The sequence below is a fragment of the Grampus griseus genome (assembly GCF_964374135.1).
Source record: "Grampus griseus genome assembly, chromosome: 19".
Taxonomy (NCBI): Eukaryota; Metazoa; Chordata; class Mammalia; order Artiodactyla; family Delphinidae; genus Grampus; species Grampus griseus.
The window spans coordinates 44,117,078-44,136,650 of NC_139013.1; the positions used below are offsets into that span (position 1 = coordinate 44,117,078).

A 19,573-nucleotide genomic window follows, 5' to 3' on the forward strand; every position below is an offset into this window, starting at 1 on the left:
GGCCAAAAAACCAAAACGTAAAACAGAAGCAATATTATAACAAATTCAATAAAGACTTTAAAAATGGTCCACATCAAAAAAAAAAATCTTTAAAATGCACATTTAAAGATTTCTCTATTTAGAGGCTTAAAAGTCTAGGTTTTTGCATGGGGAGGGGGACAAAGCAACCAGTATATCTGAATGTAGAGCATAAGATGAGTACGTTTACCTCATTTTTCTAGAAAATTGGATACAAGGGTTGAATCTTGAGAAAAGCACTTAGCAAATGTTTCTGTGAAAATACTCCTGAGTGGTTCTGTCTTGTTAATGTGGTTCTAGGATTGAAGCCAACAGTGAGTTCTGGAGATGCATTTTCTCTACTTGACTGCATGATGTTGGCTAATAGCTAGAGTATTAGGTGGTTTTTGTTGTTGTTTTTTGCCTGTGTTTCATTTTTAAGAGAGTTCTGCTTTAAAATAATGTGTTTTCTAAGATTAAAAGTCTATTTGTAGACTGTACAGATTCTAAAGATTTTATTTCAGTGTGTAATTTTTTATTCTCTTTTCTTCTGACAGCAACAGCTGCGAATGCGGATCAAGCTCACATATAATCACAAGGGCTCAGCAATGCAAGATCTAGCAGAGGTGAACAACTTTCCCCCTCAGTCCTGGCAATGAGGGTCCAGCACCATTCTCATTCTTATCCCACTCAATCAAAGGAACTCTGGGAAGGAGATTATGATCGCTGCAAGTCCCCCCCAACTGTACCGTGGGCATGAGGAGCTGAAGAGAACTGTTGAGGAGGATTTTCCTAAAGTTATTGCTGACCTTGAAGCATTGTTAAAGACTAATCTCCTCTCCTCCACTGTTGAGGCCGGCTGCTTCTGGAGGCTACTTTGCACTCTTCCTCCTCCTCTCCTTTTTCTGCACTTCTCCACCCCTCCTACATTTACAGCCAGAATCAACATTCCCTGAGCCCCTGAGGAAATAAGCAGCTGGTCTGGAGGAGAGGACTGGAATTCATGGCAAGAAGACACTCACTCTGTCTCTGCAGCAAAGAGTTGCCCCTTCTTTTTACTGTGTTTCTCTGTGGACTGGGCGAGGTGGGGTATTTACTCCTCACTAGCTGGGTTACCATCTTCAGGCGCTTTTTACATCTGGCATTGAGAATGGAAATGTAACGGTGGACATGAGGGAGCCCTGCCTTTTTCTACCGGTTCCCCCAATGTTTGAAAGAGGCATTAGGCTCCTGGTAGCCTTTTCTGTGCATTGCTGTATACACACAGACACACACATGTATGTATGTTTGTTACCAAGAACTGGTCAGACCTTGAAAGGTTATTTGTAAACACTGGACAGATGCAGTTAAAAAGAGCTTTTGTTTAGATTTGGCATGAAGGATATGGTGCTCTATTTGTAATAGAAACTTCAAAGGCTCTTCCAGCCCCCCTTTCTCTGCATTCTTTAGCTGTAGTCATGAGTACTCTCCATGATTTTCAAAATTGATTCCCCTTAAAGTGCAAAGTGGACAATTTACAAAAGGTATATTAATAGTTATTAATGCCCCTATTCCCACTACAAATTTTAAAGTTTCTCCCAAACCCATGACTTGCCTGAACTATGGTAAATGGGTGGAAAGAGGAGTTTGCCACTTTTAAAGTACAGACTCCTTAACAAAAGCACCTTTGCCCACAGGAAGAGTGAGTATCTGATTCACTCTAGAGCATATTGGAGTCATCTTCTCCATTACTCCAAATCTCCCTTTTTATTTCCTGAGCCTGGCTTGGACCTTGGCATTCCGTTTGAATTCCTTCTTCTAACTGGAACATTTGTGTTGTATCTGTAACACTGGCACTGAAATAAAGACCACGCAGTTAATGAAATCTTTCCTATATCGTACTTTATGGTGTTGGAATGAAGCCTTGTAGCTTCCTTGCCCCCTATGTCAGAGGAAGTCTTATAGACACCATAGGGTAGGAATATCCTTTCCTGAGTGCGAGAAGTTGGTCTTTCAAGAGAGGCCATTCTTATGAGTATCTGCATCAAAGACTTGAGATCTGGAGCTTTTTAAACTAGTGAGAGTACCGAGTGCTTTTAGAAAGGACCCTCATGTTATCAAACCTTAACACTGAGTTGCTGGCATGAGGTAAGGTGACTCTCCTGTGGCACGTGTTGAATGTACTGTGTATGTTCAGGTGCACAGGTACCATGTCTGATGTACTAAAGAAAAGGAAAAGTCAGGCCCACCTTGCTCTTAAAACATTTGCAATCATTACTGTATTGAGTACAGTATAAGGACCACTTTGGCTTTGGTCTTAAAACTGGATACAGATATCCATTTTTCCCCCTCCATTTCACCAAGCCTTTACTTAAAATCTTCAGTGTCTTGTCAAATCTAGCTCTGTATCAGATGCTAGATTATTCCTAACATTTGACAAACTGGAGTTGAACTAAAGGCTCCAAAGGGGGAATTTTCTGGTCTTATTTTAGTATTTAAGAGCAAGATTTGCTAAAACTTATTCTACTGGGTAAATGGTTGACTGAGTCAAGAACAGGATATTACCTTGTGCGTAGTTTTCAGTAAAGTAATTGTGGTCTAGAGTGTGTTTCAAACAACTGCTCTGCCTGTGTGATGAAAAATAGTCTTTAAAGGTTTCTTTGCAGACTGATTTCATTGGATGGATACTTAATGCTGTGAAACGTGATAGGATTAACATAATATTGGTGGATTTCTTGAATAGAATTTGTCTAACATTCCTCTTGTGGTTGAGGCTTTATTTTCTCTCTCACGTTTATAGTTAACCAGCTCAAGTTTCTTTAGTTGAACTGATTTGAATCTCAGAAATTTGCTGAAGATCATGCTATGAGACAGTGCTAGCTAATGGGGCTGGAAAGGGTCTATTCTCAGAACAAAGTGTCTCCTTGCATGAATGTAGTTTTGAGGTAGAGTTTATGTGATCATCCATAGCTTTGTCTAGACAGAGTAAAAATCATGGCCTTAACACAAAGGGTGCTGTGTAGAATATGAAATGATTCCAGAGAGTGAACCTGAGCACCGTATTGAAGGACTAGCGGCCAGGTAACTAACTGCCTAGGATACTGATGGTTGTGAAGACTGTTTCAAATGATTGGATCTTTGAAAGCTTCAGTGTGCCTTAGTTTCTAGGATCAGAATTCGTTCTCCTCTCATTTGGCCGTGCTGCTAAAGGAGAAATCTCTTAATTTCTATGAATACTTGCACATTTCAGTTATTTCTTTCCCTAGTATAACCATTCACGGGGGAGCAAAATTGTTTAGATTTACAACTTCAGAGCCATTGTGAGGAAAGGGTGATTTCCATGGCTGTTTTCATAACTCCAGGGTGATAAGCAGTGAGCCTAAACACACTTACTTGGACAATTTCACATGCACTTTACCTCATTTTTTCCCCTCTTCCAGAGTAGTTTTTATTCTGTACTCCCTCCCCACCTCCACAGTAATCCTAAAGGAGAATTCGTCTAAGTAATCTCAGAAAACTGTAGGAAGGGTGCTCTACCCGAGAAGCTTCTCCCACTATGCTCCGGTGCTGTTACCTCGAGGTAATTTGGACAGCCATGGAATGTTTCATGCTCTGTATAGTGATTATCTGTTCATTTTAAGGTCTTTCTAATTTAAAGAAACATTCCTCACTGTAACATTTGGGAGGGGATTCTTCCCTCTTGTAGATTAAAGATGTGCTTCATACCCCTTGTTTGTCCCATTTATATAAGAAAACTGTCCAGCACTAACGGTTTGAGTATTTCCGTCTACTATATAACATGCTTTCCATTTTTATGTTGTTCTGAGAGGTTGGAAATTAGGGGATACTGTTTTCAAGGTTCAACTTCATTATCTTCTGCATTGGAAAATATTTGGGCTATGAGAACTAGGGGAAGGAAAGTTTGAATGCGTATGTTTTTTTCTAGTGAATGTGTACTACCCACATTGTCCTAAACAGAGAGTGAGCTAGAGAGCAAAAAGTGGATACTCACGAGCTTTGTGGTTGGTGGAGAGGTGGTACACATCTGTGCACTCAGGAGTTTGGGAATGGGGAGGATCACTGAAAAGAGACGTGCTCAGAAAGTCCTGAAGTTTAAAATGCTTTGACCAGCTCTGGCTCAGGAGGGTGGGCCTGCTTGTAGAACTGGAAGTGAATAACTCTTTTTCAAGCAATAGCGGTGAGTGGGTCCCATCTACAGGGTTCCAGGACCTGGAACATTCAAACAGAAGAAAAGGCTGAAGCAGCATGCACAGTTGCTTCTTGAACTTCCACGAGGCTGATTCTGACTTCAACATGGAACATTGGAGTTTTGTTTTTGTTTTTGTTTTTGGAACCTGCTGTTGCGCTTTGTGTGTTTTGTTTTTGTTTTCTCTTTGGGGGCTTCATGGGAAAGAGCTTCTGAACTCTTTCCTTTGTGAACTCCCACTATGTCCCTGTATAGTCCCTTTTCTTTCATAATGTTGTAAGTTACATTTTCATTAAGCCCCATCACATCTTCTTTACTGTAAAAATATTAAAAGGCTGTTTCCAGGCGGGACGGCTAATGAAGTTCTAATTATTGCAGACATATTTTTGAGATGTAAAAAAAATTTTAAATTAAATGATAAGTCTTAGAGGCGAGAGGAATGAAATGGATGTAAACATTTACATGGGATGCATTAGAATTCTGCTGTGTGTATTGTCTTTTGGTTGAAACAAATTATGAACAGTGACTAATAAAAAGTCAATACTCAATGATTTAAATTTTGCTTCCTCACTTCTTACAAGTGGATTAGAGAAGCCTTTGATGAGTTCTTATTCCAGAGCTTTGAGCTAAACTTACTGACCTGTTAATGTTCCTTTTACACAGAAATCTCACCAAAAGAGGAACTTGAACAAATTTTTAAAAACTTGAAGTTACAGACAGTGAAAAGTGCAATTGGAAATTTTAACTAGTGATTGTTTCCATGCTGGTATTCTCCACATGGGTGAATTCTCAAACAAGGCGAATAAATCATGTCAAGATGAATTGTGTGTTAGAGGTGGTCATGAACTTTTAGTTTAAAGCGTCTATTTGTGACTTGTTCAAGTTTATCTGTGTCTAAGAAGAGGAAGGCTTGACCAGCCAAATGAATTCTGTTTCATGATCTATTTTATATGAACTCTTCCATAGAAGTGAGAGTGGTTGAAAGTTGGGAGCTTATGTGTTCTAGTACTCAGATGATCCCTGATAGTCCCTTATTGAAAAGAGGGAGAGTGTGATAGTTAGCCCCCTAACTGAGAAGTAGAAGGAAGTAGGCCTTGGCAATTATCTAATTTATGCAGAAGTGCCCTTTGGTGCTGTTTGATAAGTGACATTTCTATAATCTTATATGTGGCTTAGTTAAAATTCATCTTTGTTTCTAATATTAAATTTACTTGACACCTTCATCTCCATGTAACGAGAGGAAAATATAAAAGCTGCAGTAGAAAATGTTAGCCAGTAACAGACTCTAGACATTTACTTAATACAGTGAATAGTGTTCAGATTTGAACTTCCATCCAGAAGGACCAAATTAATTTTTATCACTTTTTTATTTTGGGGTACGCGGGCCTCTCACTGTTGTGGCCTCTCCCGTTGTGGAGCACAGGCTCCGGACGCGCAGGCTCAGCGGCCATGGCTCATGGGCCCAGCTGCTCCGCGGCATGTGGGATCTTCCCGGACCGGGGCACGAACCCGTGTCCCCCGCATCGGCAGGCAGACTCTCAACCACTGCGCCACCAGGGAAGCCCAATTTTTATCACTTTTTTAAAGTATTTTTCATGCTATTTCCTTCCCTAGTTCAGTTGTCCCCATATTCAACAATACAAAAATGTTCAAGGAAAAAAAATCCTTCAAACCTGGAAGCCAGGTAAATACAGCCTGTTTATTTGAAACTAAAATAAGGAAGATCTAAATCTGCTCAATCTGTGGTAGAAATAACAAAGGATTTAGGCCTAAAGATGACTTGTGATCATCAAAGGAGTGGGAACTAGCTATAAAGAAGCAAATGTAGTAAGCTCTTATGGCTCCTCTACCAAAATCTTACAGACGTGAACTCTCCTTCTCCAGACCTTTCCATTTTGTAGTGAAGATTAGGAAGAGCTCCTGGGATAAAGTGTGTGTGTGTGTCCCTTCCCAACCCCTTCCAGGTGGAAAGAGAGGTATGCACTTACAGGAAGGATACAGAAAGGAGGGAGTGTAATCACTTATCTGTCTCTTGGCTTGATTCAAACTGATTTTTGTAATGATGAACCTGCAGTGAGGGCAGATGGATATTTGCACAAAAAATCCCAGAAGAATTTATTTTTAGGGTTAGTCTGAGCTGTTTACCATTTCTAGAAATTGTAGTTACATAACCCTAGGCATACATAATGCACACTGCCTTGAACTGGGGGAGAACATGAATATGTGACCTTTGAAACAGTATAAAATGTTAATGGCAATACATGATCTGAAAAGAAAACTCAGAATCAACTGGTTGTCACCACTTAACTGAATTGGGTCTTAAACCATGGAGACCTTTAAAGAGAGCTGCGTCATAAATTATCCCCTGCAACACCTGGGCTCCTAGCTTTTTTGTTCTCTTTTTGAAAGAGGTACTACGTTGTTGAAGAAGTAGTAAATACATAACTTTTAGCATATGCTTGTATTCTGAATTGATGCTTTAGCCCACTCTCCCATTACAAAAAAAAAAAATCATCTACTACTGCTGTTCCCCAGCATGAACTCAAATGCTGGTCGTGTGACAGGATCCTTCCCCTTCAGATGATAAACTAATAAAGAGCTTCTGCTCATGAGATCTGGAAAATGTAATGTGTAGTACCTCAAGAAACAGGCTTTTAGAAGCACTTAATTCTGAACCACATTTTCATTCTTTTCTCTGCCTGTCTGCCCTTGGTCAACTCCACTTCTGTCTCCATATTGGTGCTTATCCCTTACATACCAGTGTTCTTGCTGGAAGAAGTTACCCAATAAGCACTGAAATGGGAATCCAACTACTTTACTTTGAGTAGCTTTCTTGAAAGTAATTTCAGGGTAGAAGGAAAACCCAGGAGGTAGACAACTTAAAGAGTTTTTTTCACTTTACACCAGACTCACAGAGACATCATTTTAAATTCACTAAAATGAGACAAAGAAATGAAGATGACTGCAGATTGGAATTTTGGTATATACAAAGTAACTCATGAGAGGGGAGAAGGTAGTGACCAAACTTTCACAGAAGAAATAATTTGTACAGAGTCAGAATCTTTGCAAGAGTCAAATTTTGTCTTGGAATTTAAAATATCTATAAACGCATACATAGAAGAGGGGAACAGACTGTACTGACAGATGTCAAACTCTCTTGTTCTAAACCTACAATTAAAATATTCTTAACATATAGTTGGTCTGTACTAGGCAAGCTGAAGCAATGGTTAATAGGTGATACCAATTATTCAAAGCACAAGAACTTGTTTTTTTCTGCTAATTCCTTAGAAGTTGCCTGAAGATTCAACACCTGTGTAGGAGGGGGAGACCTAAAAATCCAGAGGTCTAGAAGGTTTCCTAAGACAATTTAGAGCAGAATTAACAAGAGGACTCTAAGGAATTGAGTGTCTCTTAAATTTGGAAATTCAGAATAATAGTGACACCTATGAATCACTACTATGTGTCAAGCACTTTGTATGCATTTGCAAAATCTTCATAATAACTACTATACAGACTAATTTCTATTTCACAGCTAAGAACCAAAGGCTTAGATAAAATAGCACAAGGGTATAGATCTAATAATAAGAGGTAGAGCTGAAATTTGGAATCTGGCTGTCTGATTTGGCCCACTGACCAGTCACAAAACTATCACTGCAGGAACTAAAAGAACTATCACTGCAGGAACTAAAAGAAAATAATAAAAATTTTCTGAACTAGAATTGCAAATAATAAAATGGCTTTCAGACCAGACCACATTACTGCTTGAAGCAGAGAACAATATTCTGATAATTTTACTAAATGAGGAGAAATTAAAAGTGGCTGGGAGGTGAGATGACATTTTGTACATGAGGTGGGGTCGAATTTGCTGAAGAAGGCCGTGAGCATCTCTAATAAGGAAGAGAAAGGGCCTTGCTAAGGCCCTCAACAATTCGTTCAGTGGCTTTGTACGTGAGGGTGACAGTCCAGTTTTTTTTTTAATTGAAGCATAGTTGTTTTACAATATTGTGTTAATGTCTGCTGTACAACATAGTGATTCAGCTATAAATATATAGACATTATTTTTTCATATTCTTTTCCATTATGTTTTATCATAGGATATTGAATATAGGCATCCGGTTTTGAAGTACAGAGGGAAGGTCTGGGAAAGGTCAGTTATAAGAGGCACCCTTGGCGGAGGGCAGCGTCCTCGCGTCACTATTGACAGGTGCAGCCCTCCACCCCCCCTTCCTTGTCCAGCCCGTACTTCGGAGGCGGGGACAGCAGCAAATAATCCTCCCTGTACCTCAGTCCGCCAAACCGAGGGCGGCCGACAACGGAGGCCCAGCCCTGCGGTGGCGCCGGGCTCCGCCCGCGAGGTCCCCGGCAGCCCGCCCAGCGGCTTGCGGCTCGCAGCGCCCAGGACGCACCGGGCCCGCGGCTACGCAGGGCCGAAACGGCTGCGGGTGGGGCGGGGCCGGCGGGGCGGCGGGTGGCAGGGCCGGCAGGGCGGGCAGGGCGGCAGGGGGCGGGGCCGGCGGACTGCGGGGGGCGGGGCCGCAGGCTGTTCGCGCTCGCCGCCGAGGCTCCGTGCGGCGTAGCGCCGGCCGGGCGTCCCTGTGCAGCCTCCACCAGCCGCAGATGGGGGAGGTGGAGCCGGGCCCCGCGGGCCCGCTCGAACCGCCGGAGCCGCCCGAAGCGCCCGCGAGCCGCCGGCCGGGCGGGATCCGGGTCCTGAAGGTGAGGTGGGCGGGCGGGTTGGGGAGGGAGCGAAAGCGGGCAGAGGCCGCCCCTACCCCGCGCGGTGGCCGAGGCAGCCGGCGACCCCCACCTCGCGTCGGTCAGTCAGCCTTGCGGCTCAGTCGCTCCCAGAACCCGGCTGGAGGGGCCGCGGCACCCGCGGAGGCCTCTGCAGCTGGCCCCCGCCGAGGCCGCGGCCGCCTCCGTCCCCACCGCTGCCCATCCCTGGCCGCGTGCCACCCGCCTCGCAGGCCCACGCCTTGGGGCCGGCGTCCACCCGGTCGCCGCCGCCACTCGGCTCCTTTGGGACCCCGGGGCCCGTCTCTGCCTCCCCCGGTTGCGCACGGGGCCCCAAGGCCGGCGGCTCCTGGCCCGACAGCGGAGCTTATAGTACGCAGGGCTTTCTCCCCGGACACCTGAAGACATCACCCCAGCGGGAGGATGGCGGCGGTGATTGGCCGGACGCTGCGGTGTGCTGGGGCTGCGCCGGCTGGAGTGGGCCGCCTCTGCCCTCGGAGCTTACCACCGAAGTTAAGACCCGCTTCTCGCTCCGGAGCGCGGGCCTGGAGTGAGAATCCCCGGAGGAGCTTAATCTCGGGGAATCGCTGGGCGTGTTGCAGAAGGGAGGAGGGGTTGGACAAAAAGGGGCATTCCTGCTGGCGGGAGTGGGGCTGACAATCCAGAGAGACGGTGACGGGGGAGCAGTTATGCAACAGGCAGCTAACGGGGCTTTTGGCAGGAATTGGGGGGGAGTAGGAGGAGTGAAGGCAGATGCAGGCAAGGGGGGGAGTGGAGTCTTGAAGGTGATGACAAGAAGTTAAAATGCACAGGAATTGTAGGGTGGGAAGGGGACAGTGAAGGTGGTTAAAAGGAGGGGTTGTGGGAGACACACTGGATGGAGTTTTCTACTAGCCTTCGAAATAGTTGGAGAGAAATTTTTCTGTAGGTCAGATATGTAAACTAGGTGTCCTGGAGATGGAGTGGAATTCCTTCTAAAGTTCTAGAAGAGGAATCAGCAGGCTTTAAAACTTGCCAGAGAAAAGGAAGAGAGAAAAGAAAATTTAAATTTGACGTGTTTCAAAACTACTTTGCAAAACAATGAAAATACATAATGTTTAAAAATTCATTAAGTAATAGTTGTTCTTTGGGATTGAGGGTGCGACTGTATACTCGCTACTAAGATTATACGTAGGGCATCACAAAGAAACAACAACATTGGAAAAAAATAATAGATTTGAAGCATCTGGTGAATCCATGAAACAACATAAATTAGAACTCTAAAATATAAAACTTTTTTTCTGCTGCTACCTCCCAGTCTTAATGCAGCAACTTAAAGAAATAACTTTTCATAGTTTATCTCCACTTCTGCATAGACCTTATACATATTTACTTTAATCATGTTTTATATTAAATATAATCACATTATATTAAATATAATTTATATCAAAATTATATTTTAATTAAATATAATTACTCAAAGGTTTTTGGATATTTACTTAAAACTGTAAGGTCACAAAAATGTAAATTGTGAATGAACTTAAAAAAGTTCTGCTGGCCTGGCTTATCAGGAAAGGGCAGGTCTGAGAGATAGGTAATGCCCTCTGGCCTAGAAGGTAAACAGCCTTGGCTATTTTTACAACTATTTTTTGGTGGAGAGAGAGTGAGTTGTGGGAGGGAAGGAATTGAGAAATGAGGATTTTTTTTGAAGGGTTCGACCTTCCTGCACTTCCAGGAAGTGGTCCAACCTACCACTGGTTCCGTGGGTTTCCAATCTGGGGACCATTAGAAAGAGTCCAGAAATTAATCTTGATTATAGTGCTGAGCTGGTGATGTGGGAGGCTCACAGTGTCTTAGACCTTTGCATCCTTGCAAATAAATGGGATCGGCTGTGAAGAATAGGTGCGGTGTGTTCTACAGACAGAAGTTCCCTTCAGTAGCTGAGTGGTTGAATTTTGTGTCAGGTGAAACTGGAAAGGAATATGTAAGTAGAAGACTTTCAGAATCGGGAAGAAAGCCATAGTTTCCTACATGTTCTTTTCTGAAAACCCTTTTAAAAAGGCTTACCATTCTTTTTTGTAACTCTTCTATACTTAATACCAGATCATGAACATCATTATTGTCAAAGAGTATAGATCATCATAAAAAGGCTAATATAGCTAAACTGGTGTAACTTTAGCCAGATTAGATCTAGGTCCACCGTATAGCCTACTGGAAAATTTGATTCAAAATCTGCCCCCAGATTTATTTAGCAAATTGCTATTTATTTATTTATTTAAACATCTTTATTAGAGTATAATTGCTTTACAATGGTGTGTCAGTTTCTGCTTTATAACAAAGTGAATCAGTTATACATATGTCCCCATATCTCTTCCCTCTTGCATCTCCCTCCCTCCCACCCTCCCTATCCCACCCCTCTAGGTGGTCACAAAGCCCCGAGCTGATCTCCCTGTGCTATGTGGTTGCTCCCCACTAGCTAGCTATTTTACATTTGGTAGTGTATATATGTCCGTGCCACTCTCTCACTTTGTCCCAGCTTACCCTTTCCCCTCCCCGTATCCTCAAGTCCATTCTCTAGTAGGTCTGCATCTTTATTCCCGTCTTGCCCCTAGGTTCTTCTGACCATTTTCTTTTTTTTTTTTTAGATTCCATATATATGTGTTAGCATATGGTATTTGTTTTTCTCTTTCTGACTTACTTCACTCTGTATGACAGTTTCTAGGTCCATCCACCTCACTACAAATAACTCGGTTTTGTTCCTTTTTATGGCTGAGTAATATTCCATTGTATATATATGTGCCACATCTTCTTTATCCATTCATCTGTTCATGGACACTTAGGTTGCTTCCATGTCCTGGCTATTGTAAGTAGAGCTGCAATGAACATTTTGGTACATGACTCTTTTCGAATTATGGTTTTCTCAGGGTATATGCCCAGTAATGGGATTGCTGGGTTGTATGGTAGTTCTATTTTTAGTTTTTTAAGGAACCTCCATACTGGCTGTATCAATTTACATTCTCACCAACAGTGCAAGAGGGTTCCCTATTCTCCACAGCAAATTGCTATTTAGAATATAGTCCTTTATAACTGTAGTTGGAATATAAGTATGAGATTTTTAATACTCTTTAAGATTATTAGGAGTATCCTTGAAGCAGAAATTTCCAGATGTTTGGAAATTTGGAGAGGTTTTTTTTTCTTTTTGTTTTTACTCTGTAGAAGAAATGAAGTTATAATTAATCTAGTCAGTGGATTCTGTGAGATGCGTTTTTTCAATATTAGTTTCAGGTTTTTATCAAAATAATGTGTTTGTATGGCTTTTAAAATCAATTACTACCAAAAAGATCTTAATGAAGTGAAATATTCTTCCCCTCTTTATCTCATCCACCCCTTCCAAAATATTCCTTAGCATGTATATTCCTAGAGATGAGCCCACATTCTACAGTTCTGAATGCAGAAACATATCTCCTACTTCAGGATATTTCACAGTCTAGTAGAACTCACTAAGTATGAAGAGTTACTTCAGTAGATCCTGTTCTACCATGCATACCTTAGAGTTAGTTCATTGGGTGTTTAATAGTTGATCACCTTTGAACTGATCAGAGCCCTCATTTTTAGAGGGTTTAAAGTGTAAAACTGAAGTGGGTACTTAAATCATGGCTTACTCTGAAGATTTCGGCTTTCTAGAAATACCTTTAAGTCTTAAATGTGCTCTTTATACACTTGTTTGATGTGAGGGTGATTATAGTTATGTTCCCTTTTAGAGAAACTTGTCAATAGTTCTTATATAAGAGTAAAGGGAGGAAATAAAGTGTTCTCCATCTAGCATTTCCAGTGGAATAGTGATTCTAAAAGCTGCAAGCATCTCAGAGGACAGAAGTGACCTTTCCAAAATTTACCTGATGGTTTAGGCAGTGGAGAAGGAAGCACTAGATAATTCAGCAGTAACTAATGATAGCTAAACAGTCCATCTAGATTGTTACCAGAAGGCTATGCTTGTTTGGTATCTAGGCCGTTAAATGCCCATTGAACAGGTTTAAGAGAATGATATCTACTAAAGTTCTAACTCAGCAGTTTATTTTCATGGGGTGGAATATATCATATAAACAGGAGATACATTCTTTGACCAACAACACATGGGTTTCAACAGTGTAAAAGTTCTTAAAACTTAATATATAGTCTTTTTTTTTTTTTTTTTTTTTTTTTTTTTGCGGTACGTGGGCCTCTCACTGCTGTGGCCTCTTCTGTTTCGGAGCACAGGCTCCGGACGCGCAGGCTCAGCGGCCATGGCTCACGGGCCCAGCCGCTCCACGGCATGTGGGATCTTCCCGGACCGGGGCACGAACCCGTGTCCCCTGCATCGGCAGACGGACTCTCAACCACTGCGCCACCTGGGAAGCCCTATGTATGTATAGGAAATAGATATACACATTAAAAAATGACTGTTAAAAATCCTCACAGAAGAAGAATCATGGATGAACTAATGTAATACTTCCTGGGGTCTGCCTTGACTTTTCTAAGATTGATAAGGTTAGTGGGATATTATTTGACCTTAAAAAGTTTTTTTAAAGAAGCTTTTCGGTGGATGTGTGGAGTGGTGTCCACTGGCCCTCTCTTAATAGCAGTGAGCAAAATTTCTCTCCACTGAGTGCAGAATGCAGAGCTTCCTTGTATAAATGTTACTGCACTGTATAGAATACTGTTTTCAGATGGTTCAGTTGACCTTTACCAAAGATTAAAAAATAAGGAATATTTAAAATGACTGTCTAATTATGCAGTGGTTAAGATTATTTAGTGGTGCAAATATGATGGTCCCTGTGTTTATAAAATATGTGCTCAAAAGCCCTTTGTTAATTCTGAGATGTTCAGCTTTGAGAAAATGCTCTTTATGAGAAGAAAGACGCCTAGTTCCCACTTGTAGCAGGGGTTTATCCTATTTATCTAAAGTTAGAATCAGTAATAATCCTCATGGTTTTGATTAGCTGTACTTAAATCCCTAAGATCTGTAAAATGATCGATTCACCTATTATCATAAATTTAAACAACGAAGCCATTCTTGATTTCTTGTTTTTCTTTTTCTCCATGTGGGGAATACCTTCTAACTTTTCCTTCCCCTTTCTTTATCATCTTCAGAGATTTAATTTTAGGCGCTACAGTTATCCTCAAATATTTAATCTCAGTAATTACAAAAATAATATTTGCTTTATTTATAGATACTTCTGTTTTCCAATGAGGAATAGTAGCAAAAGTATTTTATTTACTTTGTGGCTGATACAGAGGAAAGGTGATAGGGTTTCCTATAAAAATGGAGATTTTTTCCCCAAGTTTGTTCAACTTCTTGCTAAAGCTAATTAGGCTAAAGTACAGACTGGGAATAAATGTCTGTGACATCACTGAGTTCTGCATGCATCTCTGGGCCACCCAGGTGCTAAGGTACTGTAATAGGTTCTCAGTGTATAAGAGAAGAAGAAATACCAAATAAATAATTAAAAACTCATTGTGATTTACATGGGAATGGAAGTATGTTTAAGGTGAAGAAGTTCTGTGGAGGAGAGTGTAGAGTTATTAATTCTTTTTAATTAGTAGGAGAAAGCAGGGATGGGAGACGTGGAAAGCTCCACAGAGAGGGTGACGTTTGAGTAATTTTGAAGAATAACTACTCAGATGGACAAGATGGAGAAGGACATTTCAGGCAAGTCACAGAATTGTGGAATAGTTGGTGTGTTCGGGGAGTTGGATATGACAAACAGAGTGACATACAGTGGGGAGTGGCCCTAGAAAGGTGGGTCAGTGTAATTGTGTGTCGAAATTAGTTTTTTATTAATGGGAATAGAAATGGCCCATTTAAAAAAAATAGAGCAGGTAAATATTGATCTTTAGAAACTTGTTATATTGCTGTAGCAGTTGTTTTTGCTCTGAGATAATGTGACTTCACAATGTATATGCATACCTAAGTTATCAAATGCAACAGTAATTTTTCTTTTGAAACATGAGGATAATGGAAAGAATATTTGTGCAGTATTGTGGTGATTCTGTAGTTCCTTATTTGGAATATGAGGCAGAGGACTAGGACCCTAGAGGAACTTTCAGTTTGCATATGGAGACATACAGAAATGTTTATTGCAGCATTGTTTCCGACACTGAAAAATTAGAAACAAACTAAATGCCCTCAGCAGGAGAATGGATAAATTTCAGTGTATTTGTATAATAGAATGTTATTCAAGAGAATGAGCAGGGTGTATTAATCATAGATACATCTCTAAACCAATGTTGAATCAAACAAAAAAAATTGCAGGGTGAAACATAAGTATGTTAGGTTTTAGATAAAGTTTTAAATCATGTAAAACAATACTATATAGAGTTTATAGATATATACTTATATGGCAAACATAAAAAATGCATGGGAGGACTTCCCTGGTGGCACAGTGGTTAAGAATCCGCCTTCCAATGCAGGGGGCACGGGTTTGAGCCCTGGTCTGGGAAGATCCCACATGCCATGGAGCATCTAAGCCCGTGAGCCACAACTACTGAGCCCACATGCCACAACTACTGAAGCCCACGCACCTAGAGCCCGTGCTCTGCAACAAGAGAAGCCACCACGATGAGAAGCCCGTGTACCACAACGAAGAGTGGCCCCCGCTCGCCACAACTAGAGAAGGCCCATGCGCAGCAACACAGACCCAACGCAGCCAAAAATCAATCAACCAATCAATCAATAAAAATCAGAAATTAAAAAAAATGCATGGGATGATAAACACTATAGTAGAGTGTTTATTTCTGGGGAGAGAGGGAGGTGAATGGGATTTTTTTAGGTAGTAGGTGGCTTTAGCTATATATGTAAGGATATATCATATATATGTTCTTTAGAATAATGATCTGAACTAAATATGGCAAAATATTAAAGCTTGTGAAAATTAGGTAGTAGGTCACTACTGTTCTTGACATTTTTATGAAAACATAAAGAAAAAAAAAGATCAGAAGATGACTGACAGGGACTTTCCTGGTGGTCCAGTGGTAAAGAATCGGCCTTCCAATGCAGGGGACATGGGTTTCGATCCCTGGTTGGGGAATTAAGATCCCACATGCCACGAGGCAACTAAGCCCATGCGCCTCAAACTACAGAACCCACATGCCCTGGAGCCTGTGCGCCACAATTAGAGAAAGAAAACCCGCACACCACAATGAAGTTCCCGTGTGCCGCCACTAAGACCTGACGTGGCCAAAAATAAAAAAGTAAAAAAAAAGTAAAAGTAGAAAAAAAAAAAAGATGATGGACAGAGACATGAACAGCTAGCAGTAAAGAGAATGAAAATTTTCAGTTTAGGGCTGGGCATGGCAGGTGCAGAAGGCTCTGTGAGAGGAGGCGGTACTGAGTCAAGTATTGGTGACTACGGAGTGGAAAGGTGGGCTGAAGACTGAATGTGTCTAATTCAGTCAGACATTTGAGCTAATGATTTCTTTTTCCTGACGTTTTTAGAGAACTATGAAACGCAATGGGAGCAGACATTGTCTGAATAGGAGAAGTAGGTTTGGTTCTCGAGAGAGAGACTGGCTGCGAGAAGATGTGAAGAGAGGCTGTGTTTACCTGTACGGAGCAGACACCGCCACGGCCGCTGCAGCCAGCGCCTCTGCCACTGCCTCCTCCTCCGACTTACATCTTGTCCTTTGCACAGTAGACACGCCAGCGTCAGAAATTTGTGCTGGAGAGGGAAGGGAACGTCTTTATTTGCAGCTTCATGGAGACCTGGTCAGGTGAGGTCAGAGTTTTACCACTAATTCTCCTGCAGTATAAGTCACATGTGTTTCTGCTTGGAAGTGGGCTTTAGGACCTCATTCGTGCTGGAGCTGATGATGGTTATGGGGTCACTAGGCTTGAAAAAAGATTTCTCCCTGGAATGCTGACTTAGGATTCTTGAATTTAAAAACTGTCAGTTTTTAAAGGAAAAGGAAGGAAAAATTGATAATTACTTCATTTGGATTATATCATAGGTCGGATATCTAAAATAAATTTTTTTTTAAAGATTTTTAAAAAATTAAATTTATTTATTTTTGGCTGCATTGGGGTCTTTGTTGCTGTGCGCGGGCTTTTCTCTAGTTGCGGTGAGTGGGGGCTACTCTTCGTTGCGGTACCCGGGCTTCTCATTGTGGTGGCTTCTCTTGTTGTGGAGCACGGGCTGTAGGCGCACAGGCTTCAGTAGTTGTGGCTCACAGGCTCTAGAGCACAGGCTCAGTAGCTGTGGCTTGCGGGCTTAGTTGCTCTGTGGCCTGTGGGATCCTCCCGGACCAGGGCACGAACCTGTGTCCCCTGCATTGGCAGGCAGATTCTTAACCACTGCGCAGCCAGGGAAGCCCAAAATAAATATTTTTAAAGTTTTTAAGCAATACATATAAACAGAATGAAATAGAAATGTATAAAAGGAAATAGAATGAGAAGTACCTATGGTCATGCATGAGTATGTGTCATTATTTGTATATAAATTTTAAAACTAATGGTGCTACATGCAACATGTCAACTTAATATCTCTTAGAAATCTTTCCATATTAATGTTTATATAATTTTCTTTTATTTAATGGCTAAATAGTATTTCATTTTATGAATCTACCACAATTTTAGCTAGTCTCCTATTAATGGACATGTAAGTTGTTACCAGTTTTTTTACTACAAGTACTGTTGCAGTGAATATCCTTGTACCTGTGATACTTCTCCCATGTGGAAGTCATCTGTAGGGTAAAGTCCTAGAAGTGGAATTGCTGGCTCAAAGGGTATGTGCATGTTTAATTTTGAGAGATTTTGTCAAATTCCTTTTCATAGAACTTATACTTCGATGAATAATATCAAAGTATACCTATTTCCCCCTTACTTTCTCCAGAATACGTTAAATTTTACATATACAGACACATCCTCATGCACGAGCACATACTTGATTGTGAATAGAAATGATTGTCAACAGTTTTTAGAGAATCATAAATTCAGCATTCCAAGGACAACTCTTTTTTCAAGGCTGATGACTTAGATTTTTGCAAATCTGATAGGAATTTTGTTATTTTGTTTTAATTTTCATTTATATTAATGAGTTAGGTTGAGCATATTTTCATAGGTTTAATTTCTTTAAAATCTTTTTTTTAATTTTTTTTTGTTGTACGCGGGTCTCTCACTATTGTGGCCTCTCCCGTCGCGGAGCACAGGCTCCGGACGCGCAGGCTCAGCGGCCATGGCTCACCGGCCTAGCCGTTCTGCGGCATGTGGGATCTTCCCGGACCGGGGCACGAACCCGTGTCCCCTGCATCGGCAGGTGGACTCTCAACCACTGCGCCACCAGGGAAGCCCTGATTCAGCTTTTTAAAAAAAACTATTAGTTCTTTGAGTTAGACCTCAAATAAGAGCTCCTTAAGTGCCTGACCATTGACTTTCTCTCCTTCCCTTTCCCTGTAATAAATAAATGTCTCAAAACAGAATTCAAAACTGTGGATTCAGTACTGTTGAAAGTGAGAAAGGAGGCACCCACTTACACCTAAAAATGTGGCAATGATAGTAACACCTTTGGCTGAGCTAAACATTGATATCATTTTAAAGTCTAAACTGGGGTTTATTATTATTTTCCTTTAGGATTTGGACTAATTCCTGAAAAAGTAGACTAGCACTTGAATGTTTTCCTTGTTCACCAGTTAACTACATTTCCTAAATCCATTTGTAAAACGAAAGGATCAGACTGGGTGACCCTTAGGCTTTTCTAAATCTTAACACCGATTCCGATCTAATTTTATCAGGTGGAAAGCCTTGACCTACATTATAGCTGGTAGTGATTGACGGAGTTCAAGTATTTAAACCTAAGACTTATTACTCATCTGTATACTAATGTGTGTATACACAAAAATACTAGAAAAGTGGAGAAAACCCCACTTGAATTGGCTTGCTACTACTAGTTGTGTAGCTAAGAATCCAAATGTGATACAATTTACTTTAGTGAATCTAAACTGTACTTAAAATGGAGAGTTTGTCTCTTTTTAGTCCTGTAGCCTTGATAATTTCTAATGAAATAGCTCTTTGAAAACATAATTGATTATAAAATAATGAAAACACTGTTGAACTGTGGTTTGAAGATATGAATATATTTTCTTTTTTAAAAAATTTAAAAAAATTTGTACAATTTTTAAAGGTTACACTCCATTTGCAGTTATTATAAAATATTGGCTGTATCCCCTGTGCTGTACACTACATCCTTGTAGCCTGTCTGACACCCAGTAGTTTGTGCCTCCCACTACCGCCTCCACCCCCCCCCCGCCCCCCGCCCCGGCTGTGTTGCTCCTCCACCCCCCACGGTAGCCCCTAGTTTGTTCTCTATATTTGCAAGGCTGCTTCTTTTTTGCTACATTCACTAGTTTGTTGTGTTTTTAGATTCCACATAGAAGTGCGATCATACATTATTTGAGATCCGAATATATTCTCATCGCTGGAATAGGAGCTCAAGAAGCCTCAGCCAGCCAAAGAAATGATGATGATATATTTTAGCTAACATTAAGTGCTTTCTTTTGCTAGTTAACGCGCTTACTGCTTTATGCACATTTTCTCATTAAATCCTCACAGTAACTCTAAGAGAGGTAGGGTTATTCCTTTCCAATGAGGAAAATTGAGGCTCTTCGAGAGGTCCAGTAACTTGTTCAAGGCCAGGCAGGTACTGC

The 19,573-nt window shown here is 41.2% G+C and overlaps 2 protein-coding genes across 3 annotated transcripts in view; both read left to right on the forward strand.

Annotated features, from left to right (window-relative positions):
- The window catches only part of AP1G1 (adaptor related protein complex 1 subunit gamma 1), a gene marked incomplete at its 5' end in the record, with an annotated part of 80,980 nt that extends 76,240 nt beyond the window's left edge, over window positions 1–4,740 (forward strand). For both annotated transcript variants that reach the window (XM_082676434.1, XM_082676433.1), the window contains one exon: window positions 555–4,740. In XM_082676434.1, the coding sequence (XP_082532560.1) occupies window positions 555–656 (102 nt within the window). In that variant the 3' untranslated portion in view covers window positions 657–4,740. The remainder of the gene's footprint in view (window positions 1–554) is intronic.
- A 4,042-nt stretch (window positions 4,741–8,782) lies between these two features.
- Window positions 8,783–19,573, forward strand: part of PHLPP2 (PH domain and leucine rich repeat protein phosphatase 2) — a 72,922-nt gene continuing 62,131 nt past the window's right edge. Inside the window, exons 1-2 of the mRNA XM_082676376.1 lie at window positions 8,783–8,899; window positions 16,371–16,645. Coding sequence (XP_082532502.1) covers window positions 8,801–8,899; window positions 16,371–16,645 — 374 coding nt within the window. The 5' untranslated portion in view covers window positions 8,783–8,800. The remainder of the gene's footprint in view (window positions 8,900–16,370; window positions 16,646–19,573) is intronic.